At 43.2% G+C, this 22,069-nt stretch overlaps 2 protein-coding genes across 3 annotated transcripts in view; one reads left to right on the forward strand and one right to left on the reverse strand.

The window, feature by feature from the left end:
• Window positions 1–5,647: 5,647 nt before the first annotated feature.
• On the reverse strand, window positions 5,648–15,001 carry RPL9 (ribosomal protein L9). The gene is made up of 7 exons (XM_056556936.1): window positions 14,850–15,001; window positions 14,657–14,772; window positions 13,600–13,695; window positions 12,781–12,913; window positions 8,403–8,483; window positions 6,255–6,364; window positions 5,648–5,702 (listed from the first exon to the last, which is right to left on the reverse strand). The coding sequence occupies exons 1-6, from the start codon at window positions 14,893–14,895 to the stop codon at window positions 6,258–6,260; spliced, it is 579 nt and encodes a 192-aa protein (XP_056412911.1). The 5' UTR covers window positions 14,896–15,001; the 3' UTR covers window positions 5,648–5,702; window positions 6,255–6,257.
• Window positions 15,002–16,181: 1,180 nt separating this feature from the next.
• LIAS (lipoic acid synthetase) overlaps window positions 16,182–22,069 on the forward strand; it is a 37,569-nt gene continuing 31,681 nt past the window's right edge. Inside the window, exons 1-3 of one of the 2 annotated variants that reach the window (XM_056556922.1) lie at window positions 16,182–16,525; window positions 16,589–17,375; window positions 19,250–19,416. In XM_056556922.1, coding sequence (XP_056412897.1) covers window positions 17,325–17,375; window positions 19,250–19,416 — 218 coding nt within the window. In that variant the 5' untranslated portion in view covers window positions 16,182–16,525; window positions 16,589–17,324. Of the gene's footprint in view, window positions 16,526–16,588; window positions 17,376–19,249; window positions 19,417–22,069 lie in introns of those variants that run through there. The other variant, XM_056556913.1, reaches the window with a different exon arrangement.

Genomic DNA, 22,069 nt, shown 5'->3' on the forward strand with positions numbered 1-22,069 from the left:
CCATGTCCACCTCCTTCAGACACTAAGCTTAAACTGATTAGCTCAGGGCCTGAAGGCATGTATATCCTGCTGGGAGGAGCAGACTTTTTATATTACCAAAGTGTCACACCTCCTAGAGACAGCAGCATACACCCACGGTCTGTGTCCCCCAATGGAGCAGATAGTGAAAACTGATTAGCTCAGGTGACTGTAGGCAGGTATACGTTGCTGGGAGGGGCTGACTTTGTTGCCATAGTGACAGCAGCATATACCCATGGTCTCTCCAATGGAGGTGATCGAGAAATTAATTTTTCATTTTCATTTCCACTTCCAACTTTAGCGGAAATTTGTCAAACACCTGTTAAGGCTCACTGTACCCCTTGTTACATTCCTTGAGGGGTGTGGTTTCTAAAATAGTATGCCAAGTGGTTTTCTTTTTGCTGTTCTGGCACCATAGAGTCTTCCTAAATGTGACATGCCCCCCAAAAACCATTTCACCAAAATGTGCTTTCTAAAAGCCAAATGTGACTCCTGTTCTGAGCACTGTAGTCAGCAAGCAGAGCACTCAACGTCCACATATGGGATATATCCATACTCCGCAGAGATGGGGTTACACATTTGGGGGGGGGGGGAGGTGTTAATTTTCTCATAACACCCTTTGGAAAAACTAGCATTTTAGTTAAAGCATTTATTTACACATACAACTAAGAATCATCAAACACCTGTGGGGTGTTAAGGCTCACTGTACCGCTTGTTCCGTTCCTTGAGGGGTGTAGTTTCCAAACTAGTATGCCATGTGTTTTTTTTTATCTGTTTTGGCACTATAGGGGCTTAAATGTAACATTCCCCCAAAAAACATTTCACAAAAACTCACTCCAAAATCCCACTGTCACTCCTTCCCTTCTGAGCCCTCTAGCACAGAGCCCACAGAGCACTTGACAAACACATCAGGTATTTCCTTATTTGAGAGAAATTGGGTAACAAGTTTTAGGAAGATCTTTTACCCCTTGTAAGAATTCAAAAACTGGATCTACAAGAACATGTGTAAAAATAAAAAGATTAAATTTTCTCCTTTAATTTGCTGCTATTCCTGTAAAACACCTAAAGGGTTAACACTTTTTGAATGTCATTTTGAATTCTGAGGGGTGCAGTTTTTATAATAGGGTCATTTATGGGTTATTTCTAATAAGAAGGCCCTTCAAATCTGAACTGTTCACTAAAAAAAAATTTATTTTGAAAATTGTGAAAAATTGGAAAATTGCTGCTGAACTTTGAAGCCCTCTAATGTCTTCCAAAAAGTAAAAACATGTCAACTTTATGATGCAAACAAAAAGTAGACATATTGTATATGTGAATCAATATATCATTTGAAATATCCATTTTCCTTATAAGCAGAGAGCTTCAAAGTAAAAAAAAAGCAAAATTTTACCACTAAAATTAGAATATATCACAAAAAAATCTTGGATTCAGAATGAAAAGTAAAAGCATCCTAGAGTTAATGCTTAAAGTGACAGTGGTCAGATGTGCAAAAAATGTCTGGGTCCTTAATGGGTTAACATTATATTTTAATAGTTTGGATATTTACACAATACCAAAATTATATTTTACACTTTTTGGGGGTGAAATTGGGAACATTTTTATTTTATTACTTTAACCCCTTAAGGACACATGACGTACTGGAACGTCATGTGTCCACTCCCGATGTATAACGTGGGGCCACGGGTCGGGCCCGGCCTCTAACAACGGCCAGGACCCGTGGCTAATAGCGCGCGGCATTGATTGCTGTGCCGCACGCTATTAACCCTTTAGACACGGCGTTCAAAGTTGAACGCTGCGTCTAAAGTGAAACCGAAAGCATGCCGGCTAGCTCAGTGGGCTGTTTGGGATGGCCGCGGCGGCATCCCAAACAGCTTACAGGACTACCTGCCTCCTCGCTGTCCGATCGCCGAATGACTGCTCAGTGCCCGAGATCCAGGCATGAGCAGTCAAGCGGCAGAATCATCGATCACTGGTTTCCTATGAAAAACCAGTGATCAATGATAAAGATCAATGTGTGCAGTGTTATAGGCCCCTATGGGAGCTATAACACTGCAAAAAAAAAAGTGGAAAAAAAAAGCGAACATAATTTAACCCCTTCCCTATTAAGTTTGAATCACCCCCCTTTTCCCATAAAAAAAAATAAAAAGTGTAAATAAAAATATATGGTATCTCCGCGTGCGGAAATGTCCGAATTATAAAAATATATCGTTAATTAAACTGCACGGTCAATGACTTGCGCGCAAAAAAATTAAAAAGTCCAAAATAGTGCACTTTTGGTCACTTTTTATATCATGAAAAAATGAACAAAAAGCGATCAATAAGTCCTATCAATGCAAAAATTGTACCGATAAAAACTTCAGATCACGGCGCAAAAAATGAGCCCTCATACCGCCTCATACACGGAAAAATAAAAAAGTTATAGGGGACAGAAGATGACAATTTTAAACGTATACATTTTCCTGCATGTAGTTATGATTTTTTCCAGAAGTACGACAAAATCAAACCTATATAAGTAGGGTATCATTTTAACCGTATGGACCTACAGAACAACCAACAGGTGTCATTTGTACCGAAAAATGTACTACGTAGAAACGGAAGCCCCCAAAAGTTACAAAACAGCGTTTTTTCAATTTTGTCTCACAATTTTTTTTCCCGTTTCACCGTAGATTTTTGGGCACAATGACTGATGTCATTACAAAGTAGAATTGGTGGCGCAAAAAATAAGCCATAATATGGATTTTTAGGTGCAAATGTGAAAGTTATGATTTTTTTAAAGGCAAGGAGCAAAAAACGAAAATGCAAAAACGGAAAAAGCCCCGGTCCTTAAGGGGTTAATAGTCCCCACAGGGGACTATAGCAATTATTCGATTGCTAATACTGTTCAGTGCTATGTATAGGACATAGCACTGATCAGTGTTGTCGTCATCTTCTGCTCTGGTCTGCTCAATCGCAGACCAGAGCAGAAGATCCGTGGAGGCAGGTGAGGGGACCTCCATCTACCATTCTGGATGAACGGATCACCACGGACGATCCGATGATCCATTTTAGTGACCACAATGCGCAGATGCCGTGATCAGTATTTATCACGGCATCTAAAGGGGGTTAATGGCAGACATCCGTGCGATTGCAGATGTCAGCCATTACTAGCAGGTCCCTGGCTGCTGATAGCAGGTGGTGATCCATTCATCCAGAATGGCGGATGGAGGACCTGCCGCGCATCACCTGAGCATCACTCCGATGCTCGCGGTTATGTATAGGACATAAAAGAGTTAAGTACCACCACACCAGGATGTACATTCACATCCTGTGTCATTGAGGGGTTAAAAAATCTTATTTTTACAGGTTATAATGCTGTAGTACATTCCTATACTGCAGCACATTACTGTCAGTATAGACTGGCATTCAGCCTGTTTAATCCAGCCTATGGCTGGACCTCACAGGCGGACGGACTAGGCAGACAGGAAGCTATCAGCTGGCTTCCTGCTGCCATGGCAACAAACAGAACCCTACAATCACATGACAGGGGCCCCCTGTCAATCCCATAGATGCTGTGATCAGGACCGATTATGGCATCTATGGGGTTAATGTTGCTGGGACCGAGGCGATCTGTTTTGGCAGCTGTTGGAGGACCCTGGCTGGGATTGACAGCCAGGTCCCACTGCAAATCTCCTACAGCACACTACTGTGCAGAACATTGATAGGACTTACACATAAGTCCAATTGCACTAACATGTCAGCAACTGGGACATATGCATATATCATCCTAAGGCGGGAAAAGGCTAACACTGATGTTGCAGCGTTCTACATCAATATGTGTATATAAGAGGGTGCACTTTATCATAGTGTGGGTCCACGCCTTGTTTTGACTTACAATATCCAGTCAAAGCAAAGCCTTATATCTCAAGTCATGATAAATCTTTCAATCTTTGGAAATACTAAGTTGTACCTGACAAGGATCAATGTTCATAAGCTTTTGCCTGTAAATAGAGTATCAAGTGTCTTTAGGAAGTATCCACTGTTGTGCAATCCTCTTCCTCTCTACCCCAACCAGGATGCCTCCAGCTGTTGCAAAACTACAACTCCCAGCATGCCCACCCTGGTTGGGGAAACACTGCCCTAATAGAACACACAATGCCTCTTCACCCATGCACATTTCTACTTGCATAATTGATCCACAACATAACTCCACCCAAAAGATTATCCCTTCCAAATGTACACACCAGCTTTAACTCCTTTTGAAAATAAGCAAAACATGCTTTCTTACACCAATAGGATAAAATGATATGCACAGAGAAGGGAACAGCCATGATGGCTGCTAAGTCTGAAGTCTAAACTCTGAATGGGTCAGGAAAAAATCTTGTCCTGAAGGAACACAAGCAGCTGGTAATTAGCCCCTATCCACAATATTTATTTTGCTGGACATCCTAATGTACCAGCTTATTTTGTTCTTTCAAGACAAGATTAACCCCTTAACGCAAAACGGATATTTCCATCAGCTGCTGAAGTGCGTTCGCACATAAAGGCGGGTATACCCGTCGTTCACATAATTGCAGCTGCATCCTGGGGGCTGAACTTTTCACCTCCGGTTGTTTCCGGCTGGTGAGAAGTTCAGCTTAAGCTGAATTTTACATGGATTATGTTTAGAGGACACTAACAGTGTCACACGCACTACCCAGCAGAGAAGCTGCATTACGTCAGCATGCCCCTGCTGTGCACCAAGCCTGCTGACAGATTAAAGAAAACAGATGACCGGGACCACAGATCAAGAAGTATCATCAGTATTAAATGATAAAAGAGCATACATTCACTTACTGCTGGGTAGGTATGTTAGTCTGGGGGTCCCGGAATCTTGGAAGGAGACACTATGGACCGCTCAGAGGCAACACCGGCCGCTTCGTACGATGATCTGTACTTCTTCCGGCCTCCTGGAAGCCGGAAGAAGTATGTATCATATGAAACAGCCGGCGTTGCCTGAGCTCTCCATAGAGTCTCCTTCCAAGATCCTGTGATCCCTGACTCCCAGATACCTACCCAGAGGTGAGTGCATGTATGCTTTTATAGTTTCCTACATGACACTTTACCTTCGTGCATGTACCCCGCGCAGCTATCGCTGACAAGTCAGACCCAGGATTTCTGTTGCAAATAGCCTAATCCCTCCGCTCCTGACACTTTATTGCTGTTTATCATTGATGTGCTCTCCCCTCATTACCTTCATTCACGTTTCATCATCACTACATGCCTATACAAACATGGTAGTTCATGGTTTCCCTTAAACTGTGTTTAAGCAGCCATAAGTATGAATGCATTACTACTGTACTTCTAATCCAAGATTGTGTGCTAAATAAAAGTCTAGTAAGACCTAAAAACTTGTTTGTTTAACTGAACCAAATAAGTCCTAGGTTGTTTAAAACCCTTTATTTTGAAGACCCATGGTGGGCACATCCAGATCTTACTACATAGTCCTAGGATCACACAGGCTGAGATTTTCCTATAAATACCTAAAGGCTATATCAGCCCCCAACAGCCATTACAAAACATGGTATGTCTGACGCTGGATATAACAGACCAAGTAGAAAGTAACCTATGTTCACAGGTTAAAGAAAAGAGCAAAAATGCCACAGGCAAAGGCTTAGATAAATGGTCTTTATTGTTGAATGCAGCAAACAGTTCAGGCATCTGTCAATCTGTAAAGAGGTAAAAAAAAAAAAGAAAAAAGTTTAATGGTAATAACATTTCAGTACAACATTACCCCTCTTCCTCCACTTCATTTTACAGATAAATGTATAAAAAACTTTAGGGATCAATGCATGCGGTTCTGTCTACAACTGTGTAAACCAAAAACATACCAAAGAGCAAAACTTCAGTTTTTAATCCCATTGCATACTTAAAATAAAAAATATATATATATTAAAAAAATTAACTCTTATGCAAAAATTAAGTGCCGATAAAAGCTACAAATCAATGTGCACAAAAAATTAGCCCAGAGCTCTGAAGGTGGAAAAATAAACGGGACAGAACACATCAAGGCAGTTTTTCCATAGCAAAGCCAAAATTATTGCTGAACTCATACTGACCTGTAGAATAAATTCTGTAGGACTGTTTTACCACAAAGTTGGATCAGAAACCTACTGCCCCACAAAATTGCACAACTGCATTCCCCACCCAATTGGGGATTTGTGGTGGGCTTTCACCTTGTTACAATGTGTTCCATACATCACTTTGTACCATGTATTTACCTTTTATTCTTCAAGCTGCTGGACTGTTCCCTTCTCGGAGACATAGATACCATCCAAGAATTTTCTGATATCCTTGTTCTTTACTGTGGTGGCTTGTTGGATCAAGGCAGCTAAAAGAAGAAGAACATGTATCATTTACAGCCACGCAGCTGTCACTACAACACACTTATCTTGGGCTGCTTTCACACACTTATTGCTCCATTACAAACGGACGTTAATGGCTTTGCGAGCCATTAACGTCCGTTATTGTAACGGAGTATAACAGGAGTTCTAACGGGCAAAAAGGATCCCGTTCACTTGAATGAGATTCCTCTAAGTCCCATTAATGTGACCGAAGATAGCGGGAGAAAAAGACTGCACAAGCTCAAATTTTTCTCCCACTATCTTCATAAAGGCCGTCACACTAATGGGACTAAACAGTATTGTGAAAGGAGCCCAAGACTGGTAGCATTCATAATTCAAGGTAAAGTCTATCAAACATGGACTGTGCTTAGCTCAAAGCAGGTGTCATCTGGAGATAGCAAATTTAGTATATTTGGGGTAAAGTGTATAAAGCAAGTGTGTCATTACTAGAGATGAGGGAACTTACAGTAAATTCGATTCGTCACAAACTTCTCGGCTCGGCAGTTGACGACTTTTCCTGCATAAATTAGTTCAGCTTTCAGGTGCTCCGGTGGGCTGGAAAAGGTGGATACAGTCCTAGGAAAGATTCTCCTAGGACTGTATCCACCTTTTCCAGCCCACGGGAGCACCTGAAAGCTGAACTCATTTATGCAGGAAAAGTCATCAACTGCCGAGCCGAGAAGTTCGTGACTAATCGAATTTACTGTAAGTTCGCTCATCTCTAGTCATTACAAATTGACTGCTTCCTTAAATTAGTGGTCTCAAACTTTGGCCCTCCAGATGTTGCAAAACTTCAACTCCCAGCCGTTGGCTGTCCGGGCATGCTGGGAGTTGAAGTTTTGCAACATCTGGAGGTCCACAGTTTGAGACTAGAGATGAGCGAACTTACAGTAAATTCGATTAGTCACGAACTTCTCGGCTCGGCAGTTGTTGACTTATCCTGCGTAAATGAGTTCAGCCTTCAGGTGCTCCGGTGGGCTGGAAAAGGTGGATACATTCCTAGGAAAGAGTCTCCTAGGACTGTATCCACCTTTTCCAGCCCACCGGAAAGCTGAACTAATTTATGCAGGAAAAGTCATCAACTGCCGAGCCGAGAAGTTCGTGACGATTCGAATTTACTGTAAGTTCGCTCACCTCTATTTGAGACCACTGCCTTAAATAGAGGTTATCCAGAATTAGAACAGATCTGGTTTCTTAAAAACCTGCACCACGTGTGTCTACATGTTTGGACAGAAATGTAGTGAATTTTTAAAGCAACCTGTAAACAGGTGCGATGTCATTTTTGGAAGAGAATTTTTTTTCTTGACAAATTGAAAGAATGTCAAGTTTATTTAGTTTTTTACCAGATTTAAGAATCTTTGCCTAGTTCTACTAATACCTAACAGGTTATTAAAGATCTGCATGTGCAATTCTACTTCAAAACCCAAACAGATCTTTTTAAACAAAAATATTCAGTCTGCATAATAAGTTTTAGCTTGAAAACATCTTGGCCAAGCTTCTATAATGCAGAGGGACAGTTTTCCAATAGATTGTGAATGCTGGTACTGAAGGCAAATTTCCAGAATCTCAGAATATGACTATTTAACTGAACAGTTTAAAGGGAAGCAGATTTTACCCTATATAATGGCAAAGCTTTAAAGAGGGTAAAAACTATATCCTCACCATCCCCGGAGGACGTTCCTGCCTGCAGGGATGGTGAGGACATGAACTTATGAACTAGTCACCGCCGCGGCCATAAGTAGTCCCCTGGGCGGGGAGCTCCTCTCACCTACTCCCGTTCTTTGGCCGGCAGCGACGCCCCTCTGCTTGACTGACAGGCCGTGTCACTCTGCTCCCCCAGCCACGAGAATGGTGAGGATAAAGATTTTACCCTATATAACACTTTGCCAAGGGTTATATAGGGTAAAATCCTATGATTTGTTCTCTCTAACTGATCTGTATTCAAGCCCATGGCATCCATTTACTGACACTGCTTGGGTGCAGATTCCCTTTGATCTACACAGCATAGCGTAATTTCCAACTTACCAGAGTTTGACACAAGTTCAATGTCATTGCCTTCTAGAATCAGCTCATCTTTCTGTGCTTGGGAAACTGCACAGTTCACACCTACGAGTAAAGAAATTACACAGTAAGATCGGGAACATCCAAGTTACAATTCTGCAATAAATAAGCATAAAGAATCCCTGTAATATTCAGAAATGGCCACCTGAAGGCTGTTTATATAGGCACTGGGGTTATTAACAGCCATAACCTTGTGCAGCATCTGTCATACAACATATTAACTGTGCTTGAAGGACACCACTGACCTAACTGGGTGTAGTATGTGGCTAAAGTTCATAAAGCAATTCCCAACCTAAAGTAATGACCATAGTTCTTATCCACAATTATACTGAAAAATGTGATCTTACATCACACAAGAGCGAGGGAAACCGTAAACCAATGAGACCCAGATAATCCCAAATAGGTGTCTGGTAGCAATAATTTTACTGCATTACATTTTACCCATCAATGAGTTGAATATTTATGTCCTAAGAAATTTCTCGACCAGGATGTAATCTGAACTCAGCATTGCCTTCCCTTGGCAATTTAAGGTTTGGTGGCAGAACTATAAGTCTAAAACTATTACTTTTTTTATTTTTTTAAATCAACTGTGCCAAAAAGCTAGATTTGTAAATTACTTCTATTAAAAAAATCTTAATCATTACAGTACTTATTAGCTGCTAAATACAGAGGAAATTATTTTTTTGGCTTTGTTTTTTCTGTCCACAGTGCTCTCTGCGACACCTGTCCATGTCAGGAATCGTCCAGAGTAGGAGAAAATCCCCATAGCGAACCTATCCTGCTTTGGACAGTTTCTAAGATGGACAGAGATGTCAGCAGAGAGCACTGGACAGACCAAAGAAATCCAAAAAGAAAAGAATTTACTCTAGTTTTCAGCAGCTGATAAGTACTGGAAAGATTAAGAATTTTTAATAGATGTAATTTACAAATCAACTTTTTGGCACCAGTTGATTTAAAGAAAAAAAAAATTGGAGTACCCCTTTAAACCTGCTCAACCAAAAAAATACACACTAAGTAAAACTTTTAAACCAAGACGCTATCTAAAACTCCCTGGTGCATGCCTAGAAGAAGAATTTTTTGCATGGCAGAAGAGAAAGCATTCAAGATGACCAACACACCTTGTCAGCAGAATGCTCGTCTGGCTGCTTTCCTCCTGACCCCAATGTCATACAGTAACTTCCATTGCACAAGCAATTTAAGAGAAAAACCATGGCTGCACATCTACTTCTACCAAAACCTAATTGCTTCATAGGCCTCTTTCACACTATTGCTACACAGTAGTGTGGCGACCATTGGGGCTGGGGAGAAAAAAAAAGCTTGCACTATCTTTCTCCCGCTTCTCACTGAAACAGTCGCACCCGATGGACCCCCTGTTGCGAGCCCCCCCCTCAACTTAAAAAACCCAACGAAGTTTGACAGCCATTCTTGACAGAGCGCAACGGCAGTGTGAAAGAAGGCTTAACATAATTTCATAAAAACCGGTTGTTAGTGTACCTTTTGATAAAAATATGCAAGGCCACTTGAATAGAGTCCCTGAACTAGCGCTGGGCAACAACTACCGCTGCCCCAACAGCAAGCTCACAGAGGGAATGACAGTGGCCCCCCATCTTTGGGCCACACCACCAGTGTAAACACCCACCACATGCAGCAGTCTGGGAGAATGCTAGGAGGAAATACTTTTGGTATCCTAATAAACTCCTGGTCCGAATGGGTGGAGTGCTAGCCACAGGAAAACAAAAAAATGGCCATTGTGCACGTGTTCTCAATGGGAGAGGGGAACAAACATCTTTCGTCTCTGGCAGCATTTTGTCTTCTACAGTCATGGGGAGTCAGGATACCCATATACATTAGACAGTCCGTAATAGCCAACAAGAGTGACAGGTTCAGACAATGTTCATGTGCCTTTAGACATTTTCTAACAAAGATAACCAAATGTACAAAACCTTTAAATCTTTACCAGCACTAGTCAGTCAATGCCAACTTTTTTTAAATTAGTCTCTTGAAATAATGCAACATAACGCTGAACCAGAAAGCAGGACAAAGTATGAAATTGACAGCTGTCAGAACTACCTTCCAAACAGCCACTGTATGGCACAGGTGCAAAATACAGGTGCATTTCCATGCAAACTAAAGCTGCAGTGACCGCATCAAATATTTCAGTTCGGGTCCCTGGAACCAGGGCTGTGGAGTCGGTAGATAAATGTTCCGACTCCGTCGTTTTTCGTACTTCCGACTCCCCGACTCAGACTCCTCTGTATTAATATGCCAACAGTCTACTGTATTGAACAGTGTGTGCTGATCTGCTGCTGAAGATAGGGCAGTGGGAGGATCCAGGAAGGGGCATTTATTATAACACATGATTTCCCTAGTAGAATCACAGTCATGTTTAAAGGGGTACTCCGCCCCTAGATCGCCGGGGTCCCGCTGCTGGGAACCCCCGGGATCGCTGCTGCGGCACCGCGCTCTCATTACTGCACAGAGCGAGTTCGCTCTGTGCGTAATGACGGGCGATACAAGGGCCGGAACATTGTTACATCATGGCTCCACCCCTTGTGACATCACGGCCCACCCCCTTAATGGAAGTCTATGGCAGGGGGCGGGATGACCGGCACGCCCCCTCCCATAGACTTGTATTGAGGGGGTGGGCCATGACATCATAAGGGACTGAGCCATGACGTAACAATGTTCCGGCCCCTGTATCGCCCCCGTCATTACGCACAGAGCGAACTCGCTCTGTGCAGTAATTATAGCGTGGTGCCGCAGCGGCAATCCCGGGGGTCCCCAGCAGCGGGACCCCGGCGATCTGATGTCTTATCTCTTATAAGATGTCTAGGGGCGGAGTACCCCTTTAAGCTAACAATAGAGTTCACAAGTTTTTATAGCCTTTTTCCAATGGTTTACAGCTTCAGTCTTGAACTATTGATCCTCCATTCCCTTCACTTATACAAGTAAAAAAGCATTTACTTAATCCCTTATCAGTGAGAGGCTAGGTTACCCATGGGTTCCCTGTAACAGCAGGACACAACACTATGGAAAGTATTGCCGCTCCTAATTGTGCGTTGTGTGCCATATAGTAAAGCACATGAAAAGCATGCTTCTTCACAGTCACTTAACATGTTCATATTGCAGTTACCTGAGGCACTGCATGCATTGATCTTTATTCTTACAGTAGAGAAGTCATTAATTATAACTTTCTGTGAATTGGGACATTTAAACTTGTTTTTATTTATTCCAATCAAAAATTAGTAGGAGTTGGAGCAGGTGCATTGTTTGCCAACTCCAGGTACCCAAAGTTTTGTCCGAATCTGACTACACAGCCCTGCCTGGAACTGGGACTTGCAGTTATATGGTTGCAAAAATGCACCCTTCTGATCATGTGACTCTGGCCTCAGTGTAAGAAGCACTGATCAGGCTTTGATGTGCATGCTGCAATTGACTGCACATGTAAAGCTTTATTCACATCAGCGATACAGAGCTCAGTTTGGGACAGAGTCACAATGGACAGCAACATGTCTCAACAGATCTTTTAATGGGGTCTGTCTGGTTGTCCAGTCGATGCCCATTTTGCAGACTAAGCAGAGAAATATAAAACTGCTTTCAGTATTTTCTCTCTCCGGTCCTGCTGTATTAAAACACTCAACAAATGAGCCAAACACTGATGTGCACTTATCCTAAGCCTTTAAATAAGCTAAATTTTACTTTTAACCTAACTACAATGCAGTGTACAAAATAGCCTTGTGCTCTGACATACTTGCTGCTTTTGATGTACCAAGTAGGAATTTGGAAAAAAAATACAAAGGAACTACAAAGAGCTAGGTTAAAGGGGAACTGGCACTTCACCTTTCCTTAATCCACAAGATAGACGCGTTCTGCCTGGTGGCCCGCCTCACCCCATGCACCACTGCTTTGTGCACAGCCATGTTAACCATGAGCAGTGGCCGACACAGCACTCGTGTTGACCACCACGCCAGGGGGGGATGTTTACCACTCCTTTGTGCGGCGGTCGACAGCTCTGTACACGGAGCAGTAACTGCTCAGTACATGGTGAGAGCTGGGGTGCCAGGTAGGAGATTGTGTGGGTTACAGCAGACGGACCCACAGCAATCAGACACTTCTATCCTGTGGATAAAGGATAAGTTAGGTAGAGAGTTCCCCATTAATGCTATTGAGCACCTAAGCCGTATAAAGCACAGGCAATGGCCAGTGATTTGGCTGCAGCAGTCACATTAGACTACTGTCACATGATCGCTACAGCCAAGGAACCAAAGCACAGTGCTGGGGATTGGATAAATTAGGCCAGTAATGGATGGTCTCTGGGATTTAACTTTTACCCAATATTTACCTTGTCTCATGCGCACCCTGCGGATGTACTTTTCACCCAAGAAGTTTCTGATCTCCACGAGTGACCCACTCTCCTGAATAACCACGTTAATGGGAAAATGGGCATACACAGATCTCATCTTGTATCGAAAACCCTGAGAAAGTGACAAGTGAAATATTAAATCCAGCCAAAGAAAATAAGTCGCTGCAATGTCCAGAATTTCCAAAATGTCTTAGGCTACGTTCACACTGCCGGCTGTCCCCGGCAGTGTTAAGTCAGTTATTTTCGGATCAAGAAAAGCCGGAGGAAAAAAAATAGTGCTTGCACCATCTTTTTCTCAGGCTTCTCTCCAAACCTAACTGCGGCTATTGAATACAATGCTGTCCATCTGGACCCGTTATTTGCCGGTATGCTCTGGTAACATTACGGCCGGCAAAACGCAAAAACAAACAAAGGGAGCTTGACAGAGCATACCGGCAGTGTGAAAGGGGCCTTAAAGTGGTTCTCCTGGATTAGAAAAACAGCACCACACCTGCCCTCAGTTTGTGTGGCATTACCTTTCTGCTCCATTCACTTCAGTGCAACTGTCAAAATGCCACAACCTGACAGGTATGCTGCTATTTTTGAATTCAATTAGCTCTGTTTATTCATGGATAACCCCCTAAATCAGGTGGGACAAAAAACAGGGGACCCCAGTTATGGTAAAAAGTACAGGCTCCAGAGTGGTACGAAATAAGATTGTGTATGCATTTCTATTGTGCACAAAACACTCTGAAAATCTCTCATTTAAACTTCAGAAGAGAGTATGTTATGACTTGATATTTCTGAGACTCAACTCACCAGAGTGACACCCTTGATCATGTTCTGCACATGGCTGCAGATTGTGCGCACTGTGGCCAGCTCCTTCCTGTTACCCCACCATTTGTCAACACGGAGCTGTAAGACAACCAAATGTCACATTTAAAATTTATCCAAGATTCAGATTTGCAGACAAAAAAAAAATCCCACAAAGTATGATTACAGTCAATTCCCTAGCTGCCTAAGTTTAGGGTAAGACTGCGGGGAACCCCCAGTTCTGCTGCTTTGTTTGCCGAACACTGGCTCTTCTCTTGCTTGGAGCGGACAGGGTTGACATCCCAAACATGTATCTCTATGGTAAAGCTGGAGATACAGCGGTCATATAAGCTCTGGCTGTCCCATAAAGATAGAAGGGGGAGTATTGACAACAGCTTTGTGATGTAGTCAGTCTCCTTACACCAGTGTTTCCCAACCAGGGTGCCTCCAGATGTTGCAAAACTACAACTTCCAACAATGCTGGAAGTTGTAGTTTTGCAACCCCTGGAGGCACCCTGGTTGGGAAACACTGCCTTACACAGAGAATCGCTACGTGTACAAAGACCTGGGGTGCTGACCGGAGAATAAGGGGGAACCCAGCAGTCAGACTCCTGCGATCTCTTATTCCCTATCCTGGAGATACAGGATAAGATTTAATGTACCGGAGTTCCCCTTAAAATCTCATCCATTTACCCATTATAACATCCTGCCAGATTTCAGTTGTGCAAACCCACATGTAAAACACGGACAAAAAAACCTTGATCTGTTGTAGAATCATGTAAAATGTTTTGATTAGTGAGGATCCGAGTGCTTAGACCCCGAGTGATCAAGCTATTAGTGTGCGCTTTGTGGGTTCTCTGCAGACTGTCACGTGACCTGGGCAGACTTATAATGTAAGCCTATGGGGCCATCCAGGTCTCAGCAGAAAAGTGGGTAGCTGAGCACCACTCCCTGCTTGCGCTCGTTCTAGAAACTTGACATGTCCCAAGGATTTTTTAGTTATTAAAATGTACACTGTCCTTTCTTGATTTTGACAAATAAAGCATCACCTCCATATACTTACCCTCTTTTTCTTCTTGCCAAGTAAGCACAGTTCTACATTGATGTGGTTGAAGTTTTTCCGCAGGGTTCCTCTGGGCCCCTTCACAGTAACTGTGCGGCCCTTCAAGGAAATGTCAACTATGAAGGAAAAAGACAGTCGATAAACACCTTATCAAAAAAGTGAACTACAAAGCCTTATATGAAGAAACACTCACCCTTGTCAGGGATGTCGACAGTCTGGTTACTGAGAATGGTCTTCATTCTGGAAGAGAACACAAGAAATGCGTAAATAAGATCCAGTCTTAGGCGGCATTCACACCACGTTTTGGCAATACAGCTCCCGTAACAGGTTATTGATGAACGGATTCCTCAAAACCGGACTAAACCATCAGTTAAAGACAGTATACGGCCTGAGAAATGATGTATGGTTGCATCCGTTTCTTTAAGAAAAATGTTTTTAATTTTTCACTCCATTATGAGGTTTTTACTTGTTTGATTGAAATTCCATGAAAAAAGAATAAACTGTGCAAAGTCAAAAACCGTATGGCGCAAACCGGCTGGAACCGTACGCACATATGGTTCTATACAGTTCACATTGACTCCCATGTTTAAAAAAAAAAAGTATATGGTTTTTCACCCGGACCAAAAACTGTGGTAGGCTATGGTTTTGGGTATGGGAAAAAAAAAAAAACGGACAAAACCGTACAAGTTGCAAAACGGATGCAATGGGTTGCATAGTTTGACATACGGTATTCAATGGGGAGTCAATGCATACGATTTTCAATACGGTTCCGTGCGGTTTTTAGACTGAAAATGTATACGAATTGCAAAGACGCGGTGTGAATGCGCCCTTAGACAAAAGTGACAGCTCAACACAATTAGTGTTACCAAATATGGTTAGAGGAGGAGAAAAAATAAAAAATCTAAGACCTATAGGATTAATATCTGTGCAAGACACTTTTTGACCCTAGAAGTACAACTCCCATCATGAAAAAGCCAAAGACTTACATGATAGGAGATTTACACGATAGGAGATGTAGTTTTGCAGCTGCTGGAGAGCCACAAGACAAGGAACACTGCGGGATTGCTGCAGATCAGAGTTTCCCCACGCAGCATGCCTGCAGCTGTTGCAAAACTACCACTCACAGTTGCAGAGGATTCTATTCACTGGCAGCAAGCAGATCTATTGAAAGGCACAATAGATTGTCAAGACATACAAGTCATACCATCCTAACAGCTATAGCGGAAATCTGCAGAAACAGTTCTACTTCTAGCCTACATAGTGAAACATTAACCGCTGGGAGATGTTGTCCATCTGCGCTGTAGGTTAACTCTCTGCAGCTGTTGCAAAAACTACAACTCCCATCTCACAGATGCATGCTGGGAGTTATAGTTAAGCAACAAACAGAAAGACAGGTTGAGGAACGATGCTGTAGGGCAGTGGTCTCCAAAGCCACCTCCTGTAGAAAAACTACAACTTCCAGCATGCCCGGACAGCCGCTGGCTGCCCGGGCTTGCTGGAAGTTGTAGTTTTTCAACAGCTGGAGGCCCATAGTTCAGTGATCACTACTGTGGAGGATGCCTTTCAGGCTTCAGTTATCAGGACATGGGGTATTTCTGCACTGTGTGAACATCACCTTAGAGGGCATCTGCATTGACAGCAAAGACGACACCACAAGAGTCCCCTTAACGTCATTAATCTTAACCGCAACGCTCCTGCTGTTGATAAACTACAACTCCCAGCATGCCCAGTCACCAGCTGTCCAGGCATGTGGGGAGGTGAAGTTTTCAAACAGCTGAATGGCCATGATTTGGTGACCACTACAGTAGATGATGCCTACAAGCCTTCAGTTATCCAGGCACGCTGGGAATTGTAGTTTAACAGCTGGAGGTGCATGGTTTGGTGACCACTACAGTAGGTGATGCCTATAAGCCTTCAGTTTAACAGCTGGAGGTGCATGGTTTGGTGACCACTACAGTAGGTGATGCCTTTCAGGCAGGCAACAAAATCATGTGAACATCTCCCTATACAGCAGAACACTACATAGGTGACAACACAAAGTTACAAGCCCCCTTAATGTCACAAAAGTAAAACAGGACCACCAGGCCCCAACAAGCACCGAGCATAGAGATAAGTTGTCTGCTCGCTGCCCTGAACCAAGAACAGACCCCACAAAGGTAATAGGGACACAGACACCTCAGGCACAAACGCAGCACAAGCTTAGACCCCTGTACACACTAAGGATAACACGTAACGCCATAGGCCAGCAGCAAAGCTAGGCCCCACTGGGGGGAGGGGATATTATCACAGTTATCCGCGAGCACAGAACAGACAGTGAAGCCATATATCAGCCATCACTACACGGACAGCCTGAGGAGTCCCCACATGAAGGCGTTAGGGGCACCGGACACTGAATAAACCGGGATGGACACCGATTCACCACCCAGATTCCACGCCAGCCGCCATCTCCTTACCTCGCTGCTGACAGAGGAAAGGGAAGGCGCGTGTCGTCATCACGCTTTTATACAGCCGGCGACGCTCCACTTAGGCCACGCCTACGGGTCAGCGACGTAGAATACGTAGGCGCGATCAATCCATGGCCGATGTAATAGGCTAGTAGGACTTTAGTACGGGTACCTGTGAGGGTCAAACCTTTTCCCTGACCTGTTACTTCACCGGATAGAACAAGATGAGGCTGATCGGGCTGAGGAGAGGGACGGAGCTGCTGCGGCGGGCAGGGGTGAGATCCCGTGTACCAGACATGGCGCCTCTGGTTTTAGTCTACTGTGTTTTATGTCTCTATAGAAGACTGGTTCTTGATGCTTTATGGGTGGTCTTCTCAAGGAGGTTTTAATGTACGGTACTATTATGGACCCACAGAAGCTATATGGGGGAGATTTATCAAAACCTGTCCAGAGGAAAAGTTGCTGAGTTGCCCATAGCAACCAATCAGATTGATTCTTTCATTTTTTTAAAAGGACTCTGAAAAATGAAAGAAGCGATCTGATTGGTTGCTATGGGCAACTGGTCAACTTTTTTTTCTAGATGGGGTTTAATAAATCTCCCCCTATGTGTACTGTGCTGTGAATAAAGTATGTGCCCCCTTCCAAGTTCCTATTTGTTTGCTTCATTGTCACACTTGAATATTCTAGAACAGTGGTCTTCAACCTGCGGACCTCCAGATGTTGCAAAACTACAACTCCCAGCATGCCCGGACAGCCGTTGGCTGTCCGGGCATGCTGGGAGTTGTAGTTTTGCAACATCTGGAGGTCCGCAGGTTGAAGACCATTGTTCTAGATCATCATTGACGATCTTATGTTTTGAGAAGTGATCTTAAGAGTAATCTGTAGTGCATTATAACTTATCGCCTATCCGAAGGATAAGTTATAGATCGTGGGGGTCCGAGCGCTGGGGCCCCCTGAGATTTCCTGGCTGGGGCCATGGCAGTCTGCAGGAAGTGCAGTGTTGTCCCCAACAGAAAGCCACGGCAGACAAGCCCCCTCCATGTTTCTCTATGGGACACATGGAGGGGGCGTGTCGGCCGCGTCATGCAGGTACAGAGCACCCCCTTTCCAGCATACTGCCACAGGAGATCGCGTACAGGAGATCGCAGGGGGCCTTCTGATAAGGGATCAGTTATAATGCACTACAGATGTCCTTTAAAGGGGTTATCCACCATAAGGTGATTTTAGTACATACCTGGCAGACAGTAATGGACATGCTTAGGAAGGATCTGCGCTTGTCTTGAGCTAAATGGCTATGCTGTGAGATTACCATAACACTGTGGCTAGCTTTCTCTGAACTTGTATTTCCGGTTTTCAGTTTTCTTGTTTGCCTACAAATCCCATGATACCATTTTCCTCCTTCCCACACATCAGCTACCCCACCCATTGAAACATAAATGAGCTGCAGACCTGTGGTCTTCAATCAGGGTGCCTACAGCTGTTGCATTATTTGCAGATTGATCCCTCCACCCATTGAAGCAGATAGGCTTTCTGTCATCAGCTGAATAGTGAGTCAGGTCTCGGTTGCATTGCAAGCTGGGAAAAATCAGAGACAACAGTCATTGTGTATGCTGGTAAAAATAAATATTGTGGTGAAAATCACAGAAGAATTGTGAGAAAACCGTCACACACAGGTACAGACATTATATTATGAACTACACTAATTTTACAGCCCCTGTAGCATAATCAAATAAGAAAAATTCCTGGAATATCCCTTTAAGGACCTCACAGCAGCACAGAGGATGTCATGTCCATAGTGGGGATTCCTGATTGGTGGTCTCACAGCTGCACCATTCAAGGTATTACATCCTCAGTGCCTTTCTGAAGACCCCAGAATCACAAGCCAGAATATTACATCCTTGGTGTCACAATGAAGACCCTGACATTGTCCTGACAGTTGATCTCAGGTTCCTTATAGCAGCACAGAAGATGTAATGTCTACTCTTGACTGTCGATCTAAAGGGTCCTCACAGCAGCACAGAGCTTCTGACCATCCAATATAATTGTATAAGTGTCTAATTTTCTGTTCACTCCTTATTTGCAACAAACACGATGCGTGAGATCTGAACAAGGCCTAAAGCATAAAATTCTCTGCTGTTCTCTTTTGTAGTTGGCTGAATACCACACATCTTACAGAGTGCTGGCCGGGTTATCAGATGAACAGAAGAACCTCATTCAAAACGGACCAGACCTACAAGACTTTATATCTGGGGATCTGATAGATAAAAACGTGTGGTCAGACTACAAAGGGAACCTGAAGCGTCAGAAGGGAGAGAGGTAGGAAGATGAAAAGTGCGCCTATAGGAAGTCCTAAAAAGACAATGTGGGTAGTAGCCCCCAAACCTAGGAGCAGGAAGACCTCTGTGAGCACCTGACTGGATTATTGCAACACACATAGGTGATTCCATTGGCCCTGATTTAATAAGAGTGTTGTGTAGGTTTCTTTGTGGGTTTAAATTCCCTACAACTTATTTTCCACGGTATTTACTAAAGTTTCCCTACATTTTCCACTTTCACTACATTTTCCTTTTTTTTTTTTTTTTTTTTACACATGCTCTGATCCGTCTGGTTTTCCTCGGCTCAAATCCACCACATTTTCTGTGGAAACCTTAGTAAATATGTTGTTTTTTTGTGAAAATGTCAGGAACACGCCCGTTTTCAGTGACCATGTCCCCTTTTCCCGATGTTCACGCACCTTTTTTGGGTTTTCTAAGTAAAATGGAGAGATAGTCAGGTTTTTTTTTCAATTCTGGCGCACATACCGACAAAACATGTCGGGTTTTCAGTAGTAAATGAGGGCCATGGTGTTAGAGACGCCATCCAATCAGGTGCTCAGGAAGCATAGTACTGCTAGCCTATTCCTATTATTATTAATCTTATTATTATGCTGATAAGAAAATCTGATGACAGTTCTACAGTACTATAAAGGAGTTTCCAGTTTTTTTGTGTTATGTTTTAATATGTTATTATTCTTAAGATCCATGTTTGCTATCATGTAATAGTAATATTCTGTTTACATCCAGAAGCTGAAAATCTGTCCTGACCTTCTGATGCTTCAAAAGTCTAGTGTTGGTCTCTCCCGTCCATTCCGCAGAGATCAGTTGGGAGAGACGCCACTCGCGCTGGGCAGTACAATTACAATTGCCGAGACAGCCATACGACACCAAGCAAGCTCTATGCATGAGTTTCATTTATCAAAAAAGGGCTTGTGCACGGCACTTACTAAGCAGGAGACCAACACTGGACTTACACTTTGAAGTTTGCTGCAGTTGTACCTAGTCAAGATAGTCCTCTATGAGCTTAAAGGGGTATTCTAAGATTATAACTTCTTACCTATACACTGAGTAGGTAAAAAGTATCTGAGTGACTGGGGTCTGACCATTTGGGCTCCCTCAGTGATGGGGTTAAAGGGTAACTCTGGTACATAAGTTATTATCCCCTATCCACAGGATAAGGGATAAGTGTCTGATCACAGGGAGTCCGACCGCTGGGACCCCCTGCAATCTCCTGCCCGGCACAACGGTAATCCGACAGTAATCCGTGCACGTAGCGGAGGTCACTCTGTGCATGAGGAGAGCCAGGGTGCCGAGCAGGAGATCGGGGGGCGGGAGTCCCAGCGATCAGACCCCCGGGATCAGACACTTATCCCATTTCCTGTGGATAGGGAATGAGAACTTATGTACCGGAGTTCTCCTTTAACCCCTTAAGGACGCAAGATGTAAATGTACGTCCTGGTGCGGTGGTACTTAACGCACCAGGACGTACATTTACGTCCTAAGCATAACTGCGGGCGTCGGAGCGATGCCCGTGTCATGCGCGGCTGATCCCGGCTGCTGATCGCAGCCAGGGACCCGCCGGCAATGGCCGACGCCCGCGATCTCGCGAGCGTCCGCCATTAACCCCTCAGGTGCCGGGATCAATACAGATCCCGGCATCTGCGGCAGTGCGTGATTTCAATGAATGATCGGATCGCCCGCAGCGCTGCTGCGGGGATCCGATCATTCATAACGCCGCACGGAGGTCCCCTCTCCTTCCTCCGTGCAGCTCCCGGCGTCTCCTGCTCTGGTCTGTGATCGAGCAGACCAGAGCAGAAGATGACCGAAAACACTGATCTGTTCTATGTCATATACATAGAACAGATCAGTATTAGCAATCATGGTATTGCTATGAATAGTCCCCTATGGGGACTATTCAAGTGTAAAAAAAAATGTAAAAGTAAAAGTAAAAAAAAAAGTAAAAAATCCCCTCCCCAATAAAAAAGTAAAACGTCCGTTTTTTCCTATTTTACCCCCAAAAAGTGTAATTTTTTTTTTTATAGACATATTTGGTATCGCCGCTTGCGTAAATGTCCGAACTATTAAAATAAAATGTTAATGATCCCGTACGGTTAGCGGCGTGAACGAAAAAAAAATAAAAAAAAGTCCAAAATTCCTACTTTTTTAATACATTTTATTAAAAACAAAATTATAAAAAATGTATTAAAAGTTTTTTTATATGCAAATGTGGTAACAAAATAAAGTACAGATCATGGCGCAAAAAATGAGCCCCCATACCGCCGCTTATACGGAAAAATAAAAAAGTTATAGGTCATCAAAATAAAGGGATTATAAACGTACTAATTTGGTTAAAAAGTTTGTGATTTTTTTTTTATGCGCAACAATAATATAAAAGTATGTAATAATGGGTATCATTTTAATCGTATTGACCCTCGGAATAAAGAACACACGTCATTTTTACCATAAATTGTACGGCGTGAAAACGAAACCTTCCAAAATTAGCAAAATTGCGTTTTTCGTTTTAATTTCCCCACAAAAATAGTGTTTTTTGGTTGCGCCATACATTTTATGATATAATGAGTTATGTCATTACAAAGGACAACTAGTCGCGCAAAAAAAAAAAGCCCTCATACTAGTCTGTGGATGAAAATATA

This window comes from Hyla sarda, chromosome 1 (genome assembly GCF_029499605.1).
Source record: "Hyla sarda isolate aHylSar1 chromosome 1, aHylSar1.hap1, whole genome shotgun sequence".
NCBI lineage: Eukaryota > Metazoa > Chordata > Amphibia > Anura > Hylidae > Hyla > Hyla sarda.

Coding starts and splice junctions, on each gene's coding strand:
- RPL9 (XM_056556936.1), bottom strand. CDS start 14,895: ATGAAGACCATTCTCAGTAACCAGACTGTCGACATCCCTGACAAGG. Junction 13,696..14,656: donor TTGGCAAGAAGAAAAAGAGG/GTAAGTATATGG, acceptor GTTGTCTTACAG/CTCCGTGTTGACAAATGGTG. Junction 12,914..13,599: donor TGATCAAGGGTGTCACTCTG/GTGAGTTGAGTC, acceptor TCACTTTCTCAG/GGTTTTCGATACAAGATGAG.